At 46.9% G+C, this 25682-nt stretch overlaps 2 protein-coding genes across 3 annotated transcripts in view; both read right to left on the reverse strand.

Moving 5' to 3' along the window:
• Positions 1-103: 103 nt before the first annotated feature.
• COA6 (cytochrome c oxidase assembly factor 6) lies at positions 104-2619 on the reverse strand. Its single transcript, XM_082047767.1, has 3 exons — positions 2556-2619; positions 2225-2383; positions 104-508 (listed from the first exon to the last, which is right to left on the reverse strand). Exons 2-3 carry the CDS (start codon positions 2366-2368, stop codon positions 413-415), a joined length of 240 nt encoding a protein of 79 aa, XP_081903893.1. The 5' UTR covers positions 2369-2383; positions 2556-2619; the 3' UTR covers positions 104-412.
• A 9858-nt stretch (positions 2620-12477) lies between these two features.
• The window catches only part of SLC35F3 (solute carrier family 35 member F3), a 61885-nt gene continuing 48680 nt past the window's right edge, over positions 12478-25682 (reverse strand). Inside the window, exons 3-8 of one of the 2 annotated variants that reach the window (XR_014183546.1) lie at positions 23827-24046; positions 17899-18024; positions 16736-16928; positions 15176-15265; positions 12620-14011; positions 12478-12554 (exon numbers count right to left, since the gene is read on the reverse strand). Coding sequence is in view for 1 of the 2 variants with exons in the window: in XM_082047766.1 (XP_081903892.1) it covers positions 13767-14011; positions 15176-15265; positions 16736-16928; positions 17899-18024; positions 23827-24046 (874 nt within the window). In the remaining variant the exon portion in view is untranslated. Of the gene's footprint in view, positions 12555-12579; positions 14012-15175; positions 15266-16735; positions 16929-17898; positions 18025-23826; positions 24047-25682 lie in introns of those variants that run through there. The other variant, XM_082047766.1, reaches the window with a different exon arrangement.

Consider the following 25682-nt stretch of genomic DNA (forward strand, 5'->3'; position numbering starts at 1 on the left):
AATACCTTAAATACTTGGTAGATGACAAATACAAATTACATTATACCACCACCTTCTTTTGACAAGGAGGGGAAGGTGGAATGAATTTTTAAGAAAAAGCTAGTTCACTTACTGAAAAACACTTTTATTCTTCTCTTTAGAATATATACATCACATTATTAAATAGTTGTTTATTCCCATAAGATAATTCTTAGATTTGTGAACAGTCTGTATTTCTTTGACTTATACTCATGAAAAAGCTTTCCATGACCCTTTTTTTCAGCAGACACAATGAGACCTCGCAAGAACAGCAGCCTGCATTTCAGGGAGGCAGTCAGGTTACCAGTTCTTGAGCTCAAGCAGGTTCTGTTGCTTTCTCATGCTGCTTCCTTCCGCAGTTATTCTCGCTTCATTTATTTTGAAAGCAAACTACCTAAGACTTTCCAGCAGCTTCCGGAGGACTATACCCTTCTGTTTCAAGCTTTTTTTTATATTTTAAGAAGTCTCTTCTTTTGTCAAAATACTTAACCTGTTTAAAAAGAGAAAAGATGTTCATGAGAAGAAACTAGCAGAGGAAAGGGTTTTGTGCATCACAAGATGATTAAGGAACAAGCAGTCTGATGAATGGACTTGAGGATTTTAACTCGATACACTACTTAAGAGTTTCTTGCTCTGAAGCAAAAGACAAAAGGCTGGAGTGGGTTTGTGTTTTGTGGTGTGTTTTTTCTTTTTTTTTTTTTTTTTACCATTCTGGAAGTGAACTTGAATTTCATGTCACAACCACCCAATTACTTCCATGGGCATATAATAAAAGTAGTCTATTGCTTTGCTGTTTTTCACTGCTATAAGCGAAGGTTATTTCTACCATAAAAGTAAATCCAACAACTTTTCTATGGTAATACAGACTATGTGACCTCTGAATTTGTTGCCTAGAGCCACTGATGTGTGTAGTGCAAAAGCAGTGGCAGATGAAACCACCATCACTAGAGATAACACGTCAGAACTGCAGTGTTCAAACTATAACTGAGTACAGCATCTGTGAATGTACCTGTTTTTTTTAACTGACTCCAGCCTACTGGCTCCAACTGGAACTGTTCAGCCCCTCTAACACTACTGCTACTAAAAGGCAATGCCTATTAAAAAAGTTAAGAATTTTAGCTTGATCTTAGGAAACTAAAAAGCACAAATGAACAAGTAACATGTAAGCAGATGGCTTACTGTGAAATTATACTGCATGAAGAATAGTATTTTTATGCACAAGATATCAGATGCCAGTCTTTAAGATGCCATGCCACTGCAGGCCCTTGTGTGTCACCTCCCTTCCATATTAGCCTTTCTTCTTTAGCAACAGTAATATCTGTGCACCTCCAAAAGTTTCTAAGATTTTTGAACTTTTTTTTTAATTAAATGATAAGCCTGTGTGCTTATCTAGTTGTGTATTTGTCTGAAAGTTTAAGACTGTATTTTCCCTTCATTTACTACTCCCCATAGTTCCCAGGCCAGTCCATGGTCTGCTCAGCAAGTTCTCATCTCCCAGCAATACCATGAGTGTGCCAACCGCATTATATTGGTGAAAGGCACAGGGCACAGAATCACAGAATGTTAGGGACTGGAAGGGACCTCAAAAGATCATCTAGTCCAATCCCCCCACTGGAGCAGGAACGTCCAGATGAGGTTACACAAGAAGGTGTCCAGGTGGGTTTTGAATGTCTCCAGAGAAGGAGACTCCACAACCTCTCTGGGCAGCCTGTTCCAGTGCTCTGTTACCCTCACTGTGAAAAAGTTTCTTCTCATATTTAAGTGGAACCTCTTGTGTTCCAGTTTGTATCCATTGCCCCTTGTCTTATCATTGGTTGTCACCGAGAAGAGCCTGGCTCCATCCTCATGACACTCTTTACATATTTATAAACATTAATGAGGTCACCCCTCAGTCTCCTCCAAGCTAAAGAGCCCCAGCTCCCTCAGCCTTTCCTCATAAGGGACTCCACTCCTGTAATCATCTTTGCTGCCCTGTGCTGGACCCTCTCCAGCAGTTCCCTGTCCTTCTGGAACTGAGGGGCCCAGAACTGGACACAATATTCCAGATTACAGGGTTATCAGTGAGAAAGCCTAAGACCGCCCATGTTCAGCAGTTGCCATCTTTCACACGGTAAATGTAAACACCTGCCGCCGCTGCTACCAACGTGCACAGGAAGGCCCTGCCGGTTTAGGCCGGGCTTTGGGAGGCCGCGCCGGGGCTGCTCACCCACTGCTGCGGACACCGGCCCTCGAAGCCCCGCCGCAGCTCCGCGCACTTGGAGCCGTCCTCCGCGTGCCGGTCCAAGCACTGCCAGAACTCGTCCCGGGCCCCCCAGCACGCCTTCCTCTCCTCCATCGTCGGCGCCGACATCTTTTCGCGACGGACCTGAACACAAGTGCTAGTTGTCCGAGCGCGCCTCGCCCCCGGCCCGGCGGCGAGCCCTGGCCGTGCCTCGGCCGCTCCCACACGGGGCCCGGGACCGCCCTGCCCGCGGTCGCAGGGCACGGGGAAGGGGTGCCCGAGCGGAGGGAGGCCCCGCGCCCGGCAGCGCACTCACCCACCGGGCCCAGCGGCGAAGGTCAGGCTCCCGGAAGCGGTGCCGAGGAGCGGCGCCGTGCTGCTCCTAGTGCGCAGGCGCAGCTCCGGCTGCCCCGGTTGAGATTGACATCGGGACGGTTGTCCCGCCCGCGCGCGGGGCTGTGGTCGCCGCGGGGTTGGAGCTGCTGGTGGCCCCGCGGGCCGGACCGAGCGTCCCCAAATCCTCCCGCCCGCAGTGGTTCTTCCATCCGGCCCCTCCGGGGTGCTGTTTTCCGGCGTAATCCCTCAGTCCGGGTCGGGAGAGCCGTGGGCTTGTGGAAAACGTGTTTAAAACCGCAGAGATGCTTGTTTTCTATGGCGGGTACTCACCTGCGCGCGCCGTGTACAAACCGCCCTGGAAATGTTTGTCGTGACGGACGAAGATGATGAAGGGAGTGGAGCACCTCCCTTATGAAGAAAGGCTGAGGGAGCTGGGGCTCTTTAGTTTGGAGAAGAGGAGACTGAGGGGTGACCTCGTTAATGTTTATAAATATATAAAGGGTGAGTGCCATGAGGATGGAGCCAGGCTCTTCTCGGTGGCAGACAATGACAGGACAAGGGGTAATGGGATCAAGCTGGGACACAAGAGGTTCCACTTAAATTTGAGAAGAAACTTCTTCTCAGTAAGGGTGACAGACACTGGAACAGGCTGCCCAGGGAGGTTGTGGAGTCTCCTTCTCTGGAGACATTCAAAACCCGCCTGGACATGTTCCTGTGCGACCTCACCTAGGTGTTCCTGCTCCAGCAGGGGGATTGGACTAGATGATCTTCTGAGGTCCCTTCCAATCCCAAACATACTGTGATGCTGTGACTCTGTCGCTAAGTCAAGCCGATAATAAAAACAAGAAAGAAGAACTGGCTTACCCCTGTGGAAGAAAAAATTACCTGTAATAAGAGTGATAAAACAATGCCAGAAATGTGGGGGCTGGCTTGGTACGCTGCTGCCTGTAGTGCTGGTAAAAAACATTCGGGGAGCAAACTCCGCTCCACTATTTTATTTGGGATTGGGTGGCAGTCCGTCCCTGTAGCCAAGGGACTGACAGTCTTCCACACCGGCCACCTGAAAACACAGAGCGGTTTTGCAGTTTCAAAGCTGTGGTGTGTGTTTCCATACTAAGACACTGCGGTTTTGGGAGGGGGGACGTATTGGCAGCTGGGACACACTGACTCTGCCGGGCCCTGAGCCCTTGCGAGGTCCCGGGCTGGTGGCTTTACCAGGAGCTTGCTGACAGCTGGGACACCTGCTGCGGCATGAGGAGTGAGTGTAGCTGCCGACCCGCCTTGTGCTGGGTTTGTTCCTCAGCACACAGTGACGATTCTGGCTGGTGGTGGGTTCTCCCTGCAGGTGGCTCACTTCTCTCGATACAGGGAAAGGTGTTTTAAGAGAAGGCCAAGGATTTGCACTTCTCCAGCAGAGCCTCTTGTAAGCCACCCAGATCGGGAGGGAATTTTGTTTGCTGAAATACCTAACCAGCCCCCTAGGAGGGATACTTTTTTTGGAGCAAAGTGAATGCGACTGCTTGCTAGACTATGATAAGTAAGAGATAGAAATGCAGAAATTTAGTTTTTACTAGAACAGGGGTTTTAGGTAAGTCACTACAAAAGCAGAATTTCAATTATGTTTTCCTGTTGAAAATAATATAAAGTAAATTTATATTGCAGCCCACTTACGACCCTTTTGCACTGAAGCTTTTGCAAAGCAAGCTTTTACAAGCATTGACAAGAAAATTAATGTTAAGTTTCAAGAGTGAAACATGATAATAGGAAATGTCAGTTGTGCTTTAAATTCCAAAATTTACGATGCATGTAATGTTGTTTAGTTACTGTGTTTACAAAGCAGAGGGGATAATGTGATTGTATATAATTAATCACAAGGTCCAAATTGCACATCTGGGATATTTGTGATAAATAGTTAATTCTTTAATGACCTGTGGCCCAAGAAATACTCACTGGAGACAGTTGCAAATAACTGTGTAATGGACATTATGGAAATTTAGTGATCTGGTTTTTAAAAGTGCATGAATAGAAAAAGGGACAGATTTGTCTAATACATTTTTAATGGCAATATTTCCATTTGGTTAAACAGCTGTTGTAAGGAGGTGGATTTTTTCATTGTTTGTTAGTCAATTCTAAGTATCTATCTTTAGTCTTTTACTTTCGCGAAATGTGCCCAATAAATGGGATATTTATAATAGCCAGCCAGAGGCAAGTGTTCTAGAAAGATGGGAGGCTGAAAAAATTCCAGATTTGTTAGGTGTGCTGGTTGCCACAGTTGAAACCTTTGAATTATGTTTCCATTTAGCAGTTAGCAAGACAAGGTGATAATGAAATCGATGGCTCTCTCCCACTGAACCTCTTGCCAGCAATGCGTTAAAATGTATTGTTTATACAGTGGTTCAGCTTTCAGACTCTTTTATGCCTCTCAGATTCTTTTATTGCTAATTGCGATACAGCATCGTGTGTGCTTTGCCTTCTGGTTAACATCTAACAGATCTCTCCTTACCTACAGCCTTAATTACCCCATATATAATTGAAATTTGCCCAGTAGATTCTGGATTGACAACTATAATGATTTCTCCTTTTCACTTTAGAAGCAATTGGGATGTTACAGGTGTCCCTAGGAGAAATAAAACAAGCACTCCTTGATGTACTATAGCTGTGTTCAGCTTTGTGCTTATACCAGGAGCTCAATTAATTTGTTTTTCTTGCACTGAAAGATTCTGATATATGATCCTTACGTGTAAAAGAATTTCACGAAACTGAATTTAAAAGTAAGTTCTTTAAGCGATATAGCCCTATGTCCAATTATTTATTTTGCTGGAACTAATAACAAAATCTAACCTGAAGTAGCCCAGGACATTCTCTTCTGTTGTTGAGCACCAAGTGTGGTTATTTTAACAAGGATTTAAAAAATATGTAGTGTGAGAGAACCATGTATTAAGATTTTATCTTTCTTGCTTCTCAGATGTGTATTACGGATTTAACTCTGACTCCTTTGGTCTTACAGTGTTCCTTGCTATGCCTGGTGAAAGAAAATAATTAAGCAAAAAAACCCAGAACAATCACAATGATTAATTGTGCCTGGTTTCATTATTAAAGAAGGAATAAATTAAGCAAAAAACCATGAACTACAAACAGTAATCACCTCTTTCTTCTCCTCTTTGAAAATGTTTTAACAGAGAATACTTAAATGGTTGCACATCAAGCATCTCTCTTGAGATCCTGTGTGACTAAATTTCAGATTCTACTTCCATCCTTTTACTGACTGAAGACCCTCATGGGTTACTCTTGGCACTAGTGTCCACTTTGAAGATACAGTCTGCAAAGGCTGGTGTAGAAACAGTCTTTGTTCTGGAGAGGAGGCATTTATACATCTTTATTGTTTAAAGTCTTCCTTATATTGATTTCTGAGGTTAGTTTTGCGGCTTATTAGGGTTCAGTGAGACTTAAGTTCTCTTTCAAATAGGTCCTTCTTTAACAGAGCAGGTAACTTCTATCTTCAAAATAGCTTTTCAAAAATCTTTTAAAAACTAAATAGCCTTCTTCAGAGAAGACTACTGATTTTTTGAGCAATAATTTTCTGAGCTTTGTAAGAGGATTGCTGAAGAACTGGCAGACAGGTAGTGAATTCCTTAGTTAATAGTTAATTACTTCTTTATTTAGTAACCACTGATAGTACTAAATGATCTATGTTTATAAAGAAAACTTCTTTCACTTTATATAGCCTTGCATTTAATATGAAACATTTGTAAGTAAAGGTCTGAAAGAGGCATATTGGATTCTGAAAGTTTAAGAAATGTATACTGTACTTTCTGTGGCCTTATGCAAAGCCTTCTTTATTATTTCATAAAGACTTCATGTTGAGTCTTATTTTTGTGAATTTCCTTTTAACAATAACATGCTTAAACTTCTTTGGATGAGTTAGCAAAAAAATAGGTCTTTGAATGAATAAAGAAGGAGGAGTGTATGATGAGAAAGAAAACTATTGCTTTTGTTTGGTGTCCTTAGAAAATCAGTTTTCTGAATCCCTAAGAAAATGTGCATTATCATGTTATTTTTCAACTAAATGCATGTTGGGACTCTCACTTTGATTTCCTCCTAATGTTGTGTTGGCTGGGTGTCGTCATGATGAGGATCCCTGCACTAGGGAGTGCCAGTGTGGCATGAACATAGCGAATTAAGCACGTGGCTTGGGAGACTGAGGGACAGACAGACGTGGAGGCTGCCACAGCTTTCTGCAGTAGCTCTGCATGGGTGGGAGGGCTGGGTGTGTGGGTCCATCAGGTAGCGCTGGAGGGGATTTGACTAGGACGGACTAAGCCATCTGTGCAGGCTGGTATGGAGGTAAAAGGAGAAAGAATAGAGACAAGAGTGATTTTCACCTTCTCCAGACCTCTGTTTACTGATCTGAAGCCTGCTGAGAAAAGGCTTGCTTCTCTTTGTGACCTGTCATGGGCATCAGTGGTGTGCTCTGTGGAACACAGTCTGAAAATCACTAGGCTACCTAGAGAAGTTGCGATTATGATGAAGAACAAAACAACAGCTGGAGGTTTAGGATTCTTTTAAGGTGATGGAGTCATTTACATTAATTATAGGCACTTGTTTTTAATGCAAATATTCCATATTTGTTCAGTTGATAGGAAGGAATTAAGAAGAAAAAATAGTATTTTGGGAAAAGCAGGCGATGGTAAGGTGGGAAGACTGACTAATTCTTACTCTTCTGTTGGGTCCTGATTAGCAATTCTTCAAGTCCGCCAAGGATGAGACAAGCTTGCTTTGCAGCACTTTCGATGCTCGGCTTTTTGCAAGTAAGCTAGATGGGAAACTTGTTCTGTAAACAGGCTTCAATTTTCAAAGCTATGTAAATGGCAGAAGAAAGCTCATCTTTTGAGTTTCATTTGGATGTCTTCAGATTTCTGTGGCATGTTATGTACTAAAAGCAAAGAAGTGGTTCGTAGTTCTCTCTGAGACTGAAACACATCCTAAAATTCTTTATAAGAAATCCATCTGCATGCTTGCATTCAGGTATTGTATTTAATAATCTATCAGCTACACCAATTACCTTGTGTTCACTATAAATATTGTCTGTGAAGCATAGGTGTGCTGTACCAGATGGAATTGCTTACTCGTTCACAAAGGCAGCATCATTCTCAGACATGTTAGTTGTTCCCAAGATCAATGTCCATTTTCTTAGCAGCCAGGCTAGCAAGCAACATGCCTTTACCAAATCCAGAATTGCACAGTGAAAGAGAGACTTTTTGTTTACAGCTCAGGAAAGCATTTAAAATGTATCATTGGCCAAAATCACAAGAGGAGTATTACACAACTTACTCTGCATTAAAGACAAAGGAGAAGTCTCAGTCTCTCAGTAGTCTTGTCCTTTCGTGTTAATAGGAGTCTGAAGGATGGATGACTTTGCACACACTCGGCCCTTTGAGAGAACAGGAAGCACTACACTTAGATTTCAGAAGAGTTTCTGATGAGGCATCTTACCAAAGAAATGAAGCTACAGTGGATCAAAGGGAAGGTTTTCTTGTGGAGTAATAACTGGTTAGTGAGGCAGGAAGCAGAGAGCAGGAATAAATTATTGCTGTTCAAAAGGAGAGAGCTTACCAAAGGAGATGTGCTGGGTCCAGTCTTCTTGTATGTACTCATAAATTATTGGTTAAAAAAAAAAGGGCAACCCTCCCCCTCCCAATTTTTTTAATGATTCAGGAGGGTGAAGATTAAAACTGAGAGAGGATCTTGTCACTGTCATGTGGCCAGGCAGCAAAATAGCTGGTGGTATTCAGCATTAATAGACACAACGTAGTGGACATGGTGGAAAAGTGTACAGTACATAGTGAGGGACTTTAACTTAACTGTTGTCTCTCATCAGGAAGATTCTTAGTTTATGGTGGATAACTCTGTTGAAGCACATCTACTTTAGTTCTCTTCATTTGGATGAAAGATGCTCTGTGGGTTGATTGCTGTTGTTCCCAATCAATGCACTGATGACTGTCTTGAGAGGTTAGGTGGACTGAATCTAGAACTGGAGCGAAACCTGGAGATGAAGAGCTGCAAAACTCTTTTGAGTCTTCTGAGGAGACCAGTAGGATTAGAGAAATGTCTCTATATCATTGCAGAGAAATTACATATAACGGGTTCTTAAATACACTGCTAATGGGAGCTCCACAACCTCCCTTGTTTATGCCTTTTCCAGAACTGTAACTCTCCTTATAAGTTTCACTCTTCATTACTGACAAGTGGTTGTGTCCTAGTGTGTCAGTGATGTACGTGGAGAAATACTGATCACCATCTTCTTTAGAATGATGTTGTGCATATATAAAGATCCCTCTGAAAGAGTTTTGGGTAGAAGATTGAAATATGAGGATTATTACTTTCAGACACATTAGTTTGAGCTACTGGTCCTGTCCTTAGGAATGTGGTTTCATCTTAAGATTTTTAGGCTGCAGGTGGGCATTTGACTTCCTTTTTGCTTTCACAAGATCTTTCAGCTCCTTTTTTTACTCCCCTTTTAATGTTTAAATCTTTTCGATAAGGTGCAGGTTATTATGGAAATGCCCAAGAACATGCCAGCTAAAGAAGAAAATCTAATTGCTTCTCTTTTAATAATGATAAGCTAATTAACCTCTTCCATCAAAATCCATTACTGCTGGCAGTTTCTGCAAAGACAGCTTGCATGAGAACTGGACTTGTGAATGCAACTTCTCAGCCTTGGCCTTTGCTGAGTTGTAGCTCAGGTTTGGAGGCCTTGCAGGACTCCTTCCTGCCTGTACTGCAAATCAGGGACATGGAGCCCAACTCCCCATAGTTTATGACTTTACAGCACGTGCACAGATGCCATTTCTTCAGACTGGAGTTGTAGCAAGAGAGAGGTGGGCATCTTCCCCTGGAAAGTCTTTCCCGAAAGGCATTTCTGTGCTGATCTCATTAGCAGCTCTCCTGTGCTCCTGCTGCACACCAGCTGTCTTCTGTCTTCTGTTATTTCCCCGCTTGTAGAAGAAACCCCCAGCCCCAGCCTGTTTTCGGAGTCCACGTGGCTGTAGTGTGTGTCTGGAGCTATTCCCAGGGCTTCTGAAGTGCTGGAGACTCGTGACATCCTTTTCAGAGAAGAGATGTATCACATGTGTTTCTGTTGTGCAGACTTGTGAGTTTATTTGGAATATGACCCAGAGCTACACAAGTCAATTAAGACTTCTTTATTCATTGCACAGAGAAACCTTCACTTTCCAGTGGGTTTTCAGGCCTGCAGGTACAGTGGCAGAAAGGTTTCTGACCACAAATGGTGTCCACCTGGTGATGTTACCTTCCCTATAGGTTGAAGATACTGTCTGTATTAGCCCTGACCAACTCAATATTGCATGAGCTTTGTTCCAGAGCCCTCTGGAGAGCTGAGGATGAGTGATGTGTCCTCAAGCTTACAAGAGAGTTAATTCAGCTCCAGAAATTGGTGATCTATGGGTCCCACTAGTTTACCCTCAACCCTCAAAACAGTAAAGCTACATGTTGGTTTAAGGGTCTTCTGTTCATCTGTTGAGTATTGTGGTTGGATTTCTGCCTTTCCCAGCTATTTTCTGAAGACTGCTGATATTAATACACCCATCCTAGGCATAAGAACAGGAGAAACATTTTAAAATAAGCCCAGCTCTGACTCATGTGCTGATGAAAGGCTCATGCAGTCACTGTGGAGAGCTGCAATAAAAAAAAATATGATAAAGGTAGCAGCAGGAGACCAAGAAGAAAGATGTGCAAGGGAGGGGGAGATCTGCTGTTCCTTGGATTCCTCACTGCTGTATTGTGCAGCAGCAAAAGCTGGCAGCTGCAGTGGGGTCTGGTGGTGCTATTTATTTTCCTGAGGTTTTTTCAACTTGCTGTTTCAACAAGCCCACTGGATCCTTACTGGTTTCCCCCTTTGCTGGAGAAGCCAAGAGGAGCTGGAGGGCTAAGATGGGGCAGAAAGCTGAGGATCCAGGTCATCCCTTGAACAAGGGTGGATGCTGGTGGCTGGCAGTGCTCTGTGAGGGCAGGAGCCAGGCAGTGATGATGCAGGAGACCAGCTTCAAAGACACCAGGCAGCCAGGCCTGATGCTGCAGGGAGCTGCACTTCTGCCTCAGGAGAAAGTTTGAGGTGACCAAGGGTGGGCTAAAAGTGCTGGTTCCAGGCTTATGTTGCTGTCTTCTGCAAAGCAGTTATGACCGTACAGAGCTGTGTGGGGTCCATCCAGGCCAGCAGCAGGGCTGATGTGCAGGGTGCTGCAGAGGTTGCACATGGTGCTTTGCCACCACTCAGCCCTCACCTCCAGTCCTGGGAGTCCTTTAACAGTCCAAGATCAGGAAGGTTCAATCTTACCTTCACCTGAAGGTTTTATCTAATGTCTTCTCAGAAGGGTTTGCTCTCTGCCTTGTCCTTCTGGTGGGAGGCAATGACTCCAGTTCTGTTCAGTCCTCAGTGTCAGATCTGTGAAGCTTGGGCACTTACAGATGCACACACGTCCCTGTATCGACATGCTGCTTTCTTGACATTCTCCTGGTCACATCCTGGGCTTCACTGTCTGGAAGGTTTTGCTAAGCAGCTGCTTGCTGTCAAGTCAGATGTTTATATTTAAGGCAAGGTGTTGCCTGAAGAAATATAGGTCACTTCATCTGATGGATTTGTCTATGTGTAGTTTAGAATTGCTTAACGTGGGTACATCTAGTTTACTCAGCTCGTGCTCAGGAGAAAGACTGTAATAAAGTGCTGTTTGAAATCCCAGCCCTTGTCTGTCTTTAGCCTGTTCTTGGGAAGGATGAGCCAACAGAAGCAATGACAGTTGCACCTGGTAAATCACAGAGCTTTCCTGATGCTGCTATCCATTCTAGTGCATAAATTCTCATCTCCCCCCACTTCGTACTGGATGCTAAAAAATCTATTGCTATTTTAGTAATAAACACACATTAATTAAGTTTTAAAGTGGCATTTAGAGCCTTCTGGATACCTACCAGACTGCATCAAACACAGTAAAATGGAGTGCAGAGATGACAGAAGATGCCACTTATTTGGACTATGGAAAATGGAATGACTGTTTGTGCTTTCTTCTCTGGCCTTGCCTGAGACAGAGGGCTTGAGAAGGGGTGTGGGGTATATTGAGGATGCCTGAAGATGGAGTAAACTCTAAGCAGGGAACTTTGAGATCAAGTCTCTTTGTGCCCTTCAAACCAGTTATTAGAGTTGTATCTGTGCTCCTGCCCTGTGCCTTTCCCTCCCCTGCTTCCCAAAGGAATACATTTAAAAATTCAGGTCTGAAACCCTGAATGGGACAGTGGTTGTGAGCAGCTTCCAAGAGTGTCAGTTTTTTGCTTGTGTGTGCAATCTCTGTTAGCATGTCTTTACTGTCTCTTTGGTCATGAGCAACATACAGCCTGGACTAGGGCCTGATTATTAACGTACAAACTCATGTCCCATCCATAGCCCTTAAATACCTGTTAGCGTATGTACTTAAGGCTGCTCACTGATGGTTTCAAGGGAAGGTCAACTTTTCCTTTCGTCTCCTGCTGGACATGTGATTCCTGACTGATGCCTAACATCAGTCCTCCGGACACATTTGTCCAAGAAGTCTAGAGCAGACTTTGCTGTCAGGAGAGGCTGGCAAGGAGTGCATCACTTGCAGCCTTGGTTGCTTTGATGATCATGTCTCTCCCTTCTGATTGCTTTGGCCAAATACTACCCACACTTAAACTGGATCAAGGTGCAGCTGGGAGAAGGAAACACATAACATTGACTGAGGCTGAATTTAAAATCTTTTATTATTTAGCTTCGCCAAACAGATAATGGAATCCGAAGTTGATATGCTGAAATGTTTTAAAGTGGATGCCACCCCTGCCTGAGACAAAGAGGGCCTCAGTGGCAGCAGGGGCCCTTAGGCTATGGCAGCAGTTCAAAAGAACACTTTTAATTTTGTATGCAACAATGTAAACTTCAAAAATAGTAAACTATAACCTTTCCCCCCCCCTTTTTTTTTACATAGCATGTGATCTATCACAGATAGAAATTTAATGGCGAACCAAAATCGCATAAGTAAACATCCTGGTGCTTACAAGTTTCATAAAAAGTGTTACATTTGATGTAAATATCTTACATTTTTAACTCTTAACACTCACAATTATGGAGTAAAAGCAACTGGCGATTCACCCCCTTAGTCCGTGCTCTCAGACTGTACATATCAGCAACCACGCTCTTGCCAGCCCCTTTGATCATTTTCGGTTGGATTGTCCCACACATCACCAAGACTCCCCCTTCCTCACACTGGTGTTAATCGAGTGCAGCTCCACACAGGGGTAAAACCTGTGCAAGTGAGAAGAGATCCAGGTCTGCCGCAGGCAAACTTGCAGTCCCCTGGGCCCCCTGTTCCCACAGAAGCCACAGAGCGTACGGGGGGCACGTCCTGATGTCGGTGGGAATTTGGGGTCCCTGGGGCTGCAAGCCCTGCCATTGCAAGTGCTTCACAGTGGGACCTGTTTCTGCGTGGATAAAGACAAGAGTTGTGTAGAAGGCACTGGATTTCTCTTGCATGATTTTAAACGTGGACTACAGTCATGTGCAGAATAAGGAGATTTGGGCTCTAAACTGCTTTCTCTCTAGTGCTTTAGTGCAAGCATTTTTAGCGCTTGAATTTTCTCCTGGTTGCAGCGCAACATGTGCTCATCTACATAGAGTGATTTCCAAACCTCCTTGCCTCTATTCTTCCTGTCCCTGAAAAGATTCCCTTTTGGTTCCTTAAAAACTTTCAGAGTACAGCTCTGGTCAAAAATAAACGTGTGATGTAGCATAGCATTTGTTTCTTTTAAATCACAGTGTGCAATGCATCATTCGGTACCTAATGTTCAAAATGTCTGCCCTGCTTTTCATGAAAATCATTCTTTAAAATAACCTATGCAAATATATTTTGACTATATATATTACATTCATTTAAAAAGAGAAGAGAGGTTCTTGGTTTGCAGGTTTTTTTCAGTGTACTACTTAAGTGAAAGGTCTGATGTGAAAAAAAGTACAAGCAAACTGGACATGCCAAGACTTAATGCCTTAGATGGTGATCATATCAAAACTGTACAGGTTATGTACACCATGTTGGACAGGTGTGCTTCTTCCCAAGAAAAGACCTTTGCGTCATCATAGATACGGTTAACCACAAAGTTTTGGTAAAAAGAGCGTTTAATGAGCAAAGGATGACATGGAAGGGCGAGTTCTCCGGCTTTTGTTAGGCAGTCCTGAAGCAATGTCTCCATTCCCTTCGGGGATTTCTTCCTTCTTCCGGACTTTGAGACGTGTGAGGAGCTTTATTACCCAGACGTCCCATTCCTCTGGCAAGAGCAACAGGAGGAAGCCCAGGCCAATAATGATGATGGCAATTACTCGGACACTGTTGAAGACAATTTCACTCGTGTAGTGATCAACAACTGTGTGGGACATTGAACGGGTGTTATTAAGTGGGACAAAGCATTAGAGTAGTATCCCCTTCCCTCCCTATCACCGCCCTGGCTCTGGAGACTGGCTGGGGCAGGAGAACAAGACCATGGAGGAGATGGTGGCAGGGAGACAACCCTTCCTGCTGGTTCAGCGCACAGCAGAGTACAGCCACCTTCAGAGTGGGCAGAGCTCGCCTGGGGGCTCAGGGTGCAAAGGGGATGATGCCTGGGGCTTCAGTTGTCTGCAGCAGCATTGTCTCCCTTGCTCACTGACAGCACAGGAACTCCCACTGAGGTCTGACTATGCAGGGAAAGGGGCATTTCCCTTCCCTGGCACAGCAGCTCTTTCATGCAAATTTTTTGCCTCACCCTGACTGCCCCGCTGAGTAAGAAACCCAGCGCACCGTGAGCCCTGCACGCACTCTGTGGGGGTCACTCCATTCCATAACAAAGCCTACTGGGGCAGCCAGTGGTGCCCGGCTCTGCATGCCTGTGGTCAGCACAAACCTGCGAGCTGCCACCTGCACCGTGGCACCCATTCAGCACGCTGGGTTTTAGGAGCCTGGTTTGGAAGAGGTGGCTCTGGTTTGGGCCAGGTTTGCCCCTGCGCTCCCCTGCCCAGCCCTCTTGGGCTCTGCAGTCTCTTGGACTTCACTACAGTTCAGAAAACTGACAATGCACCAGGCCATGCCCACAACTGAGTTGTCCAGTGTTCTTGATAAACACCTACAATGTTGTTTATCAAAGCAGGCAGAATTACTAATACATATTTGTTCCAAAAGGTAAGTGCTTTTATTTGTTTCAGTTTAGTGTTAAGCCTGCTTTGAAGCAATCATTAAGAGTTGATTTCTGCTTATCCATGAGTTTTCACCCCAGCCCAGAGACAGATCACTCCAAATCTAGTTTGTTTTTCAATATGAAGGCCTCTTTGGACAGCAATTTGAAAAGAAATTCAAGAGACTACGAATATTCATGTACTACTATACAATGCATACTTAACACATGAAGTATAGATCTTTAATCAGTGTCATCTTCATAAGTCTTTGCGAGAAGGTGCAAAATATGTTTAATAAAGCTATTTGCTTTTATCCTTGTATATTTGAAAGGGCAGAGATTTAATGTATTAATTAAGATACAAAACCCAGAAATTCTTACCCGCATTCACTGGGACACTCAGTACAATTCCAAGAGAAATCAAGGTGGGGTAGGTAATAGCAATCCCAAAATTTAGTAGAATATTGAATGCTGAAGAAGGAAAGAAAAACACTTTTTACTACAGTGAAACGAGGCAGAGGGAATGCTACCTGAAACATTTATGCTTTATTACTCCCTCTGTATGTTTTTCATACAGAAGGCATAGTCACTTTTGTTGATATTCTTGGAAGACACCTATGGACAGACATCTGTCTGCTGCACGTCTGTCTGCCTGAGACATTGCTGTTCCCAGGGAAGTGGAGCGCAGTGGCAGGATCAGGTGGGTACAACCTGTCTCTCAGTGTAATGTGCAGTGATTCCCACTCTCCATACCAATCCACTTTGCCCTGCTGAAAGACCAAATGCTTTTCATCTGGCAGATGTCAGCCAAACAGTTGCTTCTGGCTGGATACTTTTTTTCATAGAAAAGCTGCCTCCAGCTGCAGGTGGAAGATGCTGTAAAGCTAAGCCTCTTCCAGACAGGAACTTGCTCAATATAATCTCATACAATGAAATTATAGTATCTTTACAACTGAGTGATTACAATATCATTCCATTGTAATACCATACACTGTTCATGGAGTGCCTTATGACAAATTAATAATTGCTTTGGACCAAATTAACTTTTGTTTTAAGGTGATTAGTTTTAGCAAAAATACAAAACCTGTCAGCACCTGAGGTTCTGACTGTCTGGTAGTACCTGTACATTGTACACCCCAGTGATCACTTGCCAAGTTCTGCACTACTTCCTTACAGAAATCTTCCATTGAGTCCACTGATAATTGAACTGGAGGTACTTCCAGTACCTCCAATCTACCCTCTTTCAGTTTAAAGCCATTACCCCTTGTCCTATCACTACCTGTGCCTGTAAAGTCCCTCTCCAGAGTCATGCATCGTGACTGCAGGGTAAAAGGAGCTGGGACTCAAGATGGAGATGGAGAAGGGCTATTTCCAGTACAAATCCAAGGAAGGTTTTAGGAGACGTGATGCTGTCATCCAGTTTAGGGACGACTGTGGCAGCACAGTCAACACATCTAGTTTAACAAGGAACAGCATCAAATTTCTGATGACCGTGAATCATTAAGGCTTAGATTTAGCATCCCTCCCAAGCTGGGTTGCCTTGGTGGCATAGCTGTGGCAGCAAAAGAGAGGAGTACCACCTGCCAAATTCCCATCAGCGCTATGCAATGCTACATTTTCAAAAGGGCTCCTGCCCATCACAGTCTGGGTAAGTGTCACTTGTCTCTGTGAAGCAGAGTTCACAAGTAGGAATTAGGACAAGCTTTGGTTCCACAGCACCTTCTAATGAGGGCCACAATCTTTTGGCTTGGTAATAAAGCAGAAGTGCGGTCTTCACTGCAACTGAGGAATAGACCCTCTGCATGATATCTCAAGCTAGTAATTAGGTTGAGAAGAAGGGAAAACAGCTCCAGTATGTCAGAAGTCTGTAGCTTCCACCAGCATCTACTTTCTGGCACCCTCTTCCACCCCAAGCAGTGCAAGAGCCCCCCGTCTACTCACTCAATAAGAGAATTGAAAATCCACACAGGTTTCCCCAAGGAACAATGTCAAAAGAGCTCCAGTACTCCACTTTGGTAAAATAAAGGATGACAGGAATACAGGTGATGAAGAGGACATTGAAGGCGGCTAACACAGACAGGAATAAGGCAGCTTCTCCAAATTTTGCACTGCCTAAAAGAAGTTTGAACAAAACCTACAAAAGGAAAACACATGGGTTTAACTGTTGCACCGCTCTGCTGGAGGGCTGCTCTCCTGGCTCCAGTGCCTCCTGGGGTCCTGGCCTGCCGACCAATGCTCAGGGCTGAGGGGCCCTGTCTGTCAGCAGAGGGTCCATGTCTGTCAGCACCTATGTGGTGATGCTTGCTGGACACTTGAGATGGCTGCTCAGATGCTGTGGAGAGCAGCTTGTGTGTCCCAGCCTTGTCCCTCCGGGCATGCCCCCAGAACACAGACAGGGCAGCTGCCAAATGAGCCCATGCGGGAAGGGGACTCGGCACCTTTGGCCATGCATCTTCCAAAAGGGACGGTCGCTCACCCTAGCATAGACCCATTTCTCTGCCTGCTCCCTTCAGGAAAGTCTCTGTAAAATTTGACAGTAAAACCATAACACTTGTTGGAGAAGAGCAGGGGGAAAGAAGCAACATGTGTGTTCTCTCTGCATGAGACATCCCTGGTCCAGGCCTTGAGCTGCCACTTGGGAAGTGCTGCGGTAGTGAGCAACCACAGTCCATGCTGCCTGCCTGTCACAGAATCATAGAACAGTTTGGGTTGGAAGGGACCTTAAGGAAGTTCCACTCTGCCTGCCATGGGCAGGGCCACCTTCCACTAGACCAGATTGCTCAAAGCCCCATCCAGCCTGGCCTTGAACACTTGCCAGGGATGGGGCATCCACAGCTTCTCTGGGCAGCCTGTTCCAGTGCCTCACCATCATTGGGGTGAAGAATTTCTTCCTTATATTGAATCTAAAACTACCCTCTTTCAATTTAAAGCCATTACCCCTTGTCCTATCACTACCTGCCCCTGTAAAGTCCCTCTCCAGCTTTCTTTTAGGTCCCCTTTAGTTACTAGAAGGCTGCTATAAGGTGTCCCTGTGAGAGAGATAAGAGAGTGAGTGATGGGGGTGATTGGCATCTTTCTGGGGATGAAGACCCAGGTGTGCTTACCTTGTAGAGAGCAGACATTGAGGCAGAGCCCACCACCAGGGCTATCCCAATAACGGAGTGGCTGTGAAATCCATCAGCATACGTCATCATAACTATCCCTGCAATAGCAAATATAGCAGCCACAATCTGGTTGGAGACAAAGAAAGAATGCAAGTGTTACTGGATAACCCCCAACTTGGAAAAACACGAGAGCAGCTTTAAATGGGCAGTACTTCTGCATCATCTGCTTCCCTCCGTATGCAGAAAATGAGTGGTAAGCCCAGGCCAGTACCCACAGGGCCGATGCTGCCTCCCCTCTGGCTTCCCCAGTTGCAGAGAAGCTGCAGGCAGAGCTGCGCAGGAGCGGCTGCCTTGGGCGGTGTACAGCAGGATGGACCCCAGGGTCCTGTGTCTTGGACAGAGCTGAAAGGGAGATTTAATCTCTGTCACTGAGCCTCCCCATCAGCCAGTCCCTGCAGCCTGAGCATGACAGTAATACACAAGTAATAATTCCCTGGTGCTTGCAGAAAAGGATCCGAGACCTGAGGAGGATTTGGAGGAAAAAGGTTTTTGAAATAGGGAAATAAAACTCGAGCAACTACTTTCCAGTTCAGATGTGCCATTTCAGAGAGTAGAGGGAGGCTCAGTCAGCCAGTCAGGCCCACAGCAATGCCTGAGGGGAGGGGAGTTGTCCAAAGGAAGGTAGCATTCACCAAGAAAAGGGACAGGCAGCAAGAGACCCCTGGCTTCTCTGGGACTGTCCTCCCAGATGCCTCAAGCCTCCTCAGGTGGTTATTCAGGGGTGAAAAGAGCTTTCTGCATGTTTGTGCTTCCTGACTCTCCAGTAGTGTGAGGGACGCCCTGCTTAGACCACATCCCCTTTGGCTGCACAGTTGTGGTGATGCTGCTAAGGTGACTGGGATAAATGAGTTTATTTTGACCCATAGCTGGGTCACTGCCAGCCAGCTGTCCCTTCTCCCAGGGCCAGACTGGGGTTTTAAGCCCCATCCATAGGCTGCAGCTGCCTAGACATCCAAGAGCAATGGCCTCCTCTCACCCTTCCTGTTCACCAGAGATGCTGGGGCTGCTGTAAAGATGCACGAGAAAGCCTGTGTGCCAAGCTCTGCTGCTGCCTGATGAGCAAGCTGGGGTGAGGGGGACCCCTTCACCTGCTGCAGGTTCCCATCTCAGCATCAGTAGCCTCTTCCCAGGGTTGAGTTGGGGCTGGTGCCAGGAAGCATCTATAAAGCTTCCACAGACAATCACCCAGCAGATCCCTTCTGCATGCTCAAATCAACACCTCCATTTTCCCCTAATAGAAAAATGCCCTGGATTTGCAAACAGAGGGCATCAATTTCTCCAAAGGTGTTGCTGTAGAATGGCTTGATCGTGTAAGGGTAGAAAAAAGCCCGTATCACAGAAGCTGATACTGCCTGGAAAATACAGCTGCTAATAGCATCTCCACAAGAACGGGCTTGAGTCTAGAAATTGGTGTACTGCTGTTCAAGATGCTGCACGAGCACAGCTTCAGCAGGCTATGGAGGGGCAAGATTTCCCCCAGCTGCTCAGCCCCTTGCACAGCCCAGCTGAGGGGCAGCAGGTTCTGACGATGCTGATTTATGAGCTGATCAGAGCGGAGACTGGTGCAAGCTGCAAAGGCTGGGTGGGCCCACTGCAAGTTTGGGGAGGTTCTGGTACAACATTTTGTCTTGCAGCCCTGTCAGCATCAGCTCTCTACACGCACAGCTGTAGCTTCTAAAGTGAAGCTTGATGGTGGTGGAACTGGGCCCTACAGTCCTGGACAGGCTTCTTTTTCACACAAGGAGATAAAAAACCCCTATGCATGGTTCTACAGCAATGTGGGACTGTTTCAGAAAGGCAGGATCGAAAGAGCTCAGCAGCCCTTGGCAGTTCTCTCATGTCACCGTGCTGGTCCTTGTCAAATAAAAATTCAGACACTCTGTGTGGCTTCAGAGGCACAAGAAAAAAGCTAATTGAATGAGACTAGCATGGGGCAGGTGTAGAACAAACAAAAAGAGATTTGTCTTCACCTAAAATATAATTCAGCTAAGGAAAGCTTTGCTGATGCACACTGTGGATGTGAAAAGGTTACAAGGATAAACTCATGGAACAAAAAAAATCCATCAAAGACTATTAACTATAGGAATGTCACTTCCATTTCAGGAAGTCCTTGAGTCAAATTGCTGGTGGCTGGAAAGTCGTATGAGGAAATAGCATTATAGGCTTTTCTGTTTAGATGATTTTTCTAGGTGTCCACTGCTGGCAGCTGCTGGAGCCAGGCTCCTAGGGCAGATGTACCTTTGCTCTGACTCAGTACGGCTCTTGGTAGAGTTGCAAGACACATGGCTGAGGCTTATCTGAAAGACAAGGGCAACTCCAGGCCTTTCCTTCCCCTGTGCTCCAGCCCAGGTGACAAAAAGTAGCAGCATATTATCTGCTCCAGGCGCAGCCATCTCCTGTCTGACATGTGTGGGGCTTGTTGAGCCTTCACTGGAGGGCCGGAGGAGACCACAGCCGCAGGCTGGCCTGTGGCAAGCAGCCAGTACCTCCGCATGTGTTGGTAAAAGGAGCCTGCCTAGGGGCAGTCAGGGGCTGGCTGACTTCAGAGGCCTCCTGGGATGCTGAGTCTCTGCCTGGTTGAAAAGGAATACTATGATTTGCGATTTGATAGTATACTTATTTCCAAGTCCCACTGGCAGGTGTGCTTGTCTGTATGTTACATACATAGGAGGCACTTGCAAGTGGTGGTTCTCTTGCATCTTGAACTGTTTTATTTACTGTAGCACAGACGGAAACACCAAAGTCCAAGATCAAAGCAAATAAATACAGTCTGCAAACAGTTTTGCCGGGGCAGAAGTCCTTGCCTCTTCTGTCAAGCATGTCATGAATTTTAGGTGAATCTTGGCCTCATCTGTTGACAGGTCAGGTGGGTCACATACACTTTCTCTCAAGTCTTTCAGCCTGCCTGTCAAACATGCTGTTAGCAGCAGTGACAGGCTGCTTGCACAACACCACACCATGGCTACCAGCCCGCAGTCGCTTGCAGATGCCTGAGCACTGCAGGGCTTGCAGAGGCAATGCTTTGGGCACTCACAGCTTCTGTGTCTTCTCTGAAAGTGATATGACAGCTCGCAGCCCAGTTGGGCTGTTGCTCAGGGCACAGTAAAGGGAAAGAAGGAGAAACGCAACTTCATTACGGGAGATGTAGGCACTTACAAGTGCCTGGGTGGCAAGGACGGGACTTTGAAGCTTGCTTTTACATTTAAATTCCAGCCAAATTGTGATTTAAGTGCTTGTAGAGCTACTAGTTGCACTTCTGAAGGTCAAGTAAGATACTTGCATGTGCTTAAACTCCACTGAGAGGCTGCCTTTCTTACCTAGCCTCTCCTGCAGCAGGTATGGACAGGGACACCCAAATGCTGCATCACTATCCATCCTGCGGTGCTGCCAGGGGGATGGAGTGGGAGTGTGGGAGGGCTCCTGCGCACTGCAGGGCAAAGCACCGTCCCCTCTGCAGCATTGTTGGCCAAATACCCTCTCAAATGGCGCTTCTAAAAGGCTCAGGAGATCTGACACAGCGTTGTCCTGAGGGACCGTGAGTTTTGGGGCTGGGCTGTGTGCTGGCTCACAGTCCCTACGTTGCTCCTGGAGAAGTCCCAGCAGCTGTCCCTTCTCCTGGTTGCCAGTCCTGGGAAGAAGGCTTTGCTTTGGGGTTCATCCCAAGGCTATCCCCAGCATACCAAGCACTGCCATCCTCCATGTCTGCCATTTTTCACATGGGCTGTATGGAAAAGGGAGATAAGTGGGAAAAATTGCATCTCACTAGGACACTCCACACTACGTCTTTCTGCAGACAGAATCATCCCCAGCAATCCCACGGTGGCAAACAAAGCTGGGTGGCAGGACTGCTGTGCTGCCCCATGCCCTGCCAGTCTCTAGGGACAAGCATCTCCTCACACTCACTTTGTCACTGGTCAGAATGTCACATCTGCCCAAGAATGAATAGCTCAGTCCTCCTCCGAGCCCCTTCCCCCTGCACCCAGACCCCTGGCTGGCCTGTCACATGTTCCTCCTTGACCATGGAGGTGGCTTCTCAGGAAGCAACCCCTGTGACCCTTTCCTAGTGCCAGGTGTGACGGTGAGGGGCTGGGACACACGGCAGGAGCATCACGTGGCTTCCAGCACCCTGGCCCCTGCTTTGGGTCTCCGTTGCTGCTGGGTTTTGAGCAAGTCGGCCTTTCACGAGGCAGTGCTGTAAGAAACGAAGGACAGCTGGACATGGCTGAGACCACCACTTGGGTCTGCTTCCCTGCTCCCTCCACTCCCTCTGCACCTTTGGGAAGGGGGAGATCCAGAGCAGGATTTGTCCCCCAGCGCATGTCACCTGCCATGGCACAAGACCTAGCCTGGCTGGGAAGCTGCTGGAGAATCCCTGACTATCCTGGCTATCCTGGATCTTCTCACACAGCCATGCATCTGGGAGAGGTCCAGCATGTGCATGCTGGTGTGGATATCCCTACACACAGGTCGGCTTCTTTCCCCTCAGATCACAGCCATATCAAGCGGTGAGAGATGGCACACACATACCAAGGAGCAAGCTGCACATGCAGGAGACCAGTGATCAGCCCCCTACACACCTCCTCTCCTGGCATCCCAGCGGCACCACAGCTGACAGTGCACAACATAGCTGAAGACCATAAAAATATGCCTTTTTTTTTTTGTGTACCTTTATCAAAATACCCGGCATGTCCGGCTATGATAACAGCAACACTTCCCTGCCTCCAGGATCATTTCAGGATACCCTTGCTTCTGTACTCAAAAATCCCTGGTAATTTATTTTCAGGACACAGCTACCTGGGCAGGTGGGTGGGCAAGCACAGACACCAGCTGGCCAGGCTGGGTTTTTGGCAGGTACGTTTTGCAACGATTCCCTGAGCAGTCTCTTGGCTGCCACCACTGCAAGGCTGGCCAAGCTCTCCTGCTAGAGGAACGCTTCCCGAAAAGTTAACTCTCAGTTGCTCCATGCAGCGAGGGCTAACAATCTCTTCTGGACACTGAAAGCATTGCCCAGGTTGGTGAGTAGAGAGATCCTCAAATGGTGGGCAGAAAATAGGTATTATTACTGTTATTGCTATTAATAAGTTCTTGCTGGTGCAGTGAAGCAGGGGGGACCCACTGATGCCTTTTCCTTGCAGTTACTCCTGACCCTGGCAGGACCCCCTTGGCCTCAGGGTGTTGGGTTACCCACCCACCCAGCTCTGCTGCCAGGGGACACTCACTGCATGCCCAGGGTCACCAAAATGACAGCAGGGTCAGCAGGGAGCTGCAGGGGTTTCCAGTCAGCTCCCCTTCCCCCAAACAGCTCTATTGCCACTGTGGAGCAGGTGTTCACATGGGGTGTAGCACTAAGGGTGTAAGCAAATGTTTGGGATGCCACCAGGAGAGGAGCCCTGGGGGAGGGGGCTTGCTGCCCCGCTGCCTGCCATGCTGCCTGGCCCCCTGCCTGTAGCTGCTGGCCAGACACAAGTCCCCATGCATCAGCATTATACTGATCCTCATGCAGTTAGAAACAACTAGGTCTGGTGCTACAGCCTGGGAATTGTCACTCGGAAGAGGGATGCAAAGGCTGGCATGTCCATGACAACGTGGAGATAGCAGCTGTCCTTCATGCCACACTCTGGAGCAAGTTACCTCTTTTCTGAAAGAAAATGTGCAAAGGCAGCAGGCTGGGGGAGACAGGGTGTTCTGGGTGTTCCTGGGTGCCTGGGCAGGCTGCAGGGAAGGATGCATCCCCCTCTGCAAGGATTTCTGCACCCTCTCGGCTGTCTGCCTGGGGTGCTGCTCAAGTCGGCTGGAGGGAGGGAAGGGGAAAAGGAAAGGCAGAAGGGTGATGGGGAAGAAGGGAGACAGAGATAAGGAGTCACTTACCCTCACTCCCATGAACCTGTCCCTCAGAACGATCCATGAAAGCAAGAACACAAAAGCTTTGTTGCAGCAGAACAACACGGAGACATCCGTAGTGTTTATTTTCTTTATTGCATGTAAGTAAAGGTAGTTTGTGAGTGTCCAAAGAACACCAAAGGGTGCTGCCTTGGTAAAAAATACCTTCAAAGTCAAGCCATTGTCTCCAAAAAATCGGCAGCACTCCCTAAAATGAGGAGAGAAAGGCAGCATTATTACACTAGCCAGCCACAGTCTGCAGCAAATAGAAAGGTTTCTTTTCTTTCTTGCTCCTCTTCTTTTCCTTTGAGGAAAAAGGGGTACACATCTTAAAGAGGAGAAGAAAAACAAGTTTCAGCATCTGTTGCTACAGCCGTATGAACACAAGGGGGATGCACACCTGGGAGGGACAGCAATGAGAGAGCGAGGGGAGAGATGAAGCCAGGAGGTGAAATTTCACTCTTGGCATGAGCACCTTCACAGCGGACATCTTGAAACAGTGTGGGACCGTCCTCCTCCTTTCACCCCTATGGGCACCAGGATGCTGAGGGGCCAGGGCTGGCAGCAGAGCCCCCTGCTCCCCACTCCTGCTGCAGCCACAAGACCCGACTGCCCATCTGTGATCTGCCATGCAGGGCCCGGAAGGAGCTTCATGGGAGCCTAGTTTGGGGTTTTTTCACCCAAGGGGTGGGACCTGGCTCAAGCCCCCTGGCAGTGGCCAGGGCAGGAGCAGGAGGAGGCGGCTGAGAGCTGCCCACTCCTGCGGGGGTGAGAGCATGCACCAGGACATGGCACCCAGGGACACACTGGGACAGTTGGAGCAGCAGCGTGGAGTCAGGAGCTCCCATGTACAGCAAGGGCTGGGGATGCTGCGAACCCCCAAGCGGGATGCAGCCAGAGCAGGTAAGGCCGTGGTGCAGGAAGAGGAAACACAAGTGGTTTATTTATGTCCCAGAGGCGCTGGGGGGCAAAAGAGGGCAGGAGGTGATGGTACAGCCTGGCCTTGCTGTCATGGCTCTGGGGAGGCAGTGTTAGGGCCGGGAGGGGGATGCTGGAGTCACCTCTGTGGAGGTGCTGTGTGGGGAAGCCTGCGTGCAACCCACTTCTGCAGGGCCGCAGAGCTCAGAGCTGCCGGCTGCGCTGGCTGCACGGGAATTCAGTAATGCAAAGAAGAAATGCAGCGGGCTGCAAGGTGGAGGGTGCAGCCTGCTGAAGTGTGCAGGCGGCAGTCAGCCATGGTGCTGTGGCACGCGCTGGCTTTGCTTGCTTTCAAACCTGCAAAACCCCTGAAGCCCTGAAGTACTTTAATGAGGTGGTTTGACAAAATTTGAGCAAAATTAAATTTTCCTCTGATAATGAATGAATGAATGAGTGCCAAAGCGTTTTTCACTGCTGCCTTGAATTTCAAGCTGTTTGTTTCCTGAGACTGGGCATGTAAGGCTCATTATGTGGAGTCTGATGAAAGTATGATTTTGATCCACAATCTCAGAGGATGGTGCTGTATCAGATCATTACCTAAAGAAACCCATCTATGTTCTGAGCCCCTTCAGATTTACCTGATCACTAATTCTACATCTGTCTACATCCTCTCTGCTGTAGCAGGTACAAGGCTGCAGGGTAGAGGAAATGCGTTTTTGTGTGTGTTGGGTTTTGCTGCCTGCCAGTCTCTCATACTGAGTCATGGCTGCATAGAACTTGCCCATTTCTGGTGTAGAACTTGCTCATCTCTGGATGTGAAGACCCTGGGCTTTGGCTGCTGTACACAAACATGTCCATTTGAACCACTGGTTCTGCATCATATCCCTCAGTGTCACAGCCAACACATCAGTGTCCCTTGCCCCCTA

This window comes from Streptopelia decaocto, assembly GCF_964273445.1.
Source record: "Streptopelia decaocto genome assembly, chromosome: 3".
Classification (NCBI taxonomy): domain Eukaryota; kingdom Metazoa; phylum Chordata; class Aves; order Columbiformes; family Columbidae; genus Streptopelia; species Streptopelia decaocto.

Coding starts and splice junctions, on each gene's coding strand:
- COA6 (XM_082047767.1), bottom strand. CDS start 2,368: ATGTCGGCGCCGACGATGGAGGAGAGGAAGGCGTGCTGGGGGGCCCGG. Junction 509..2,224: donor GCCGGTGTCCGCAGCAGTGG/GTGAGCAGCCCC, acceptor CTTTTTAAACAG/GTTAAGTATTTTGACAAAAG.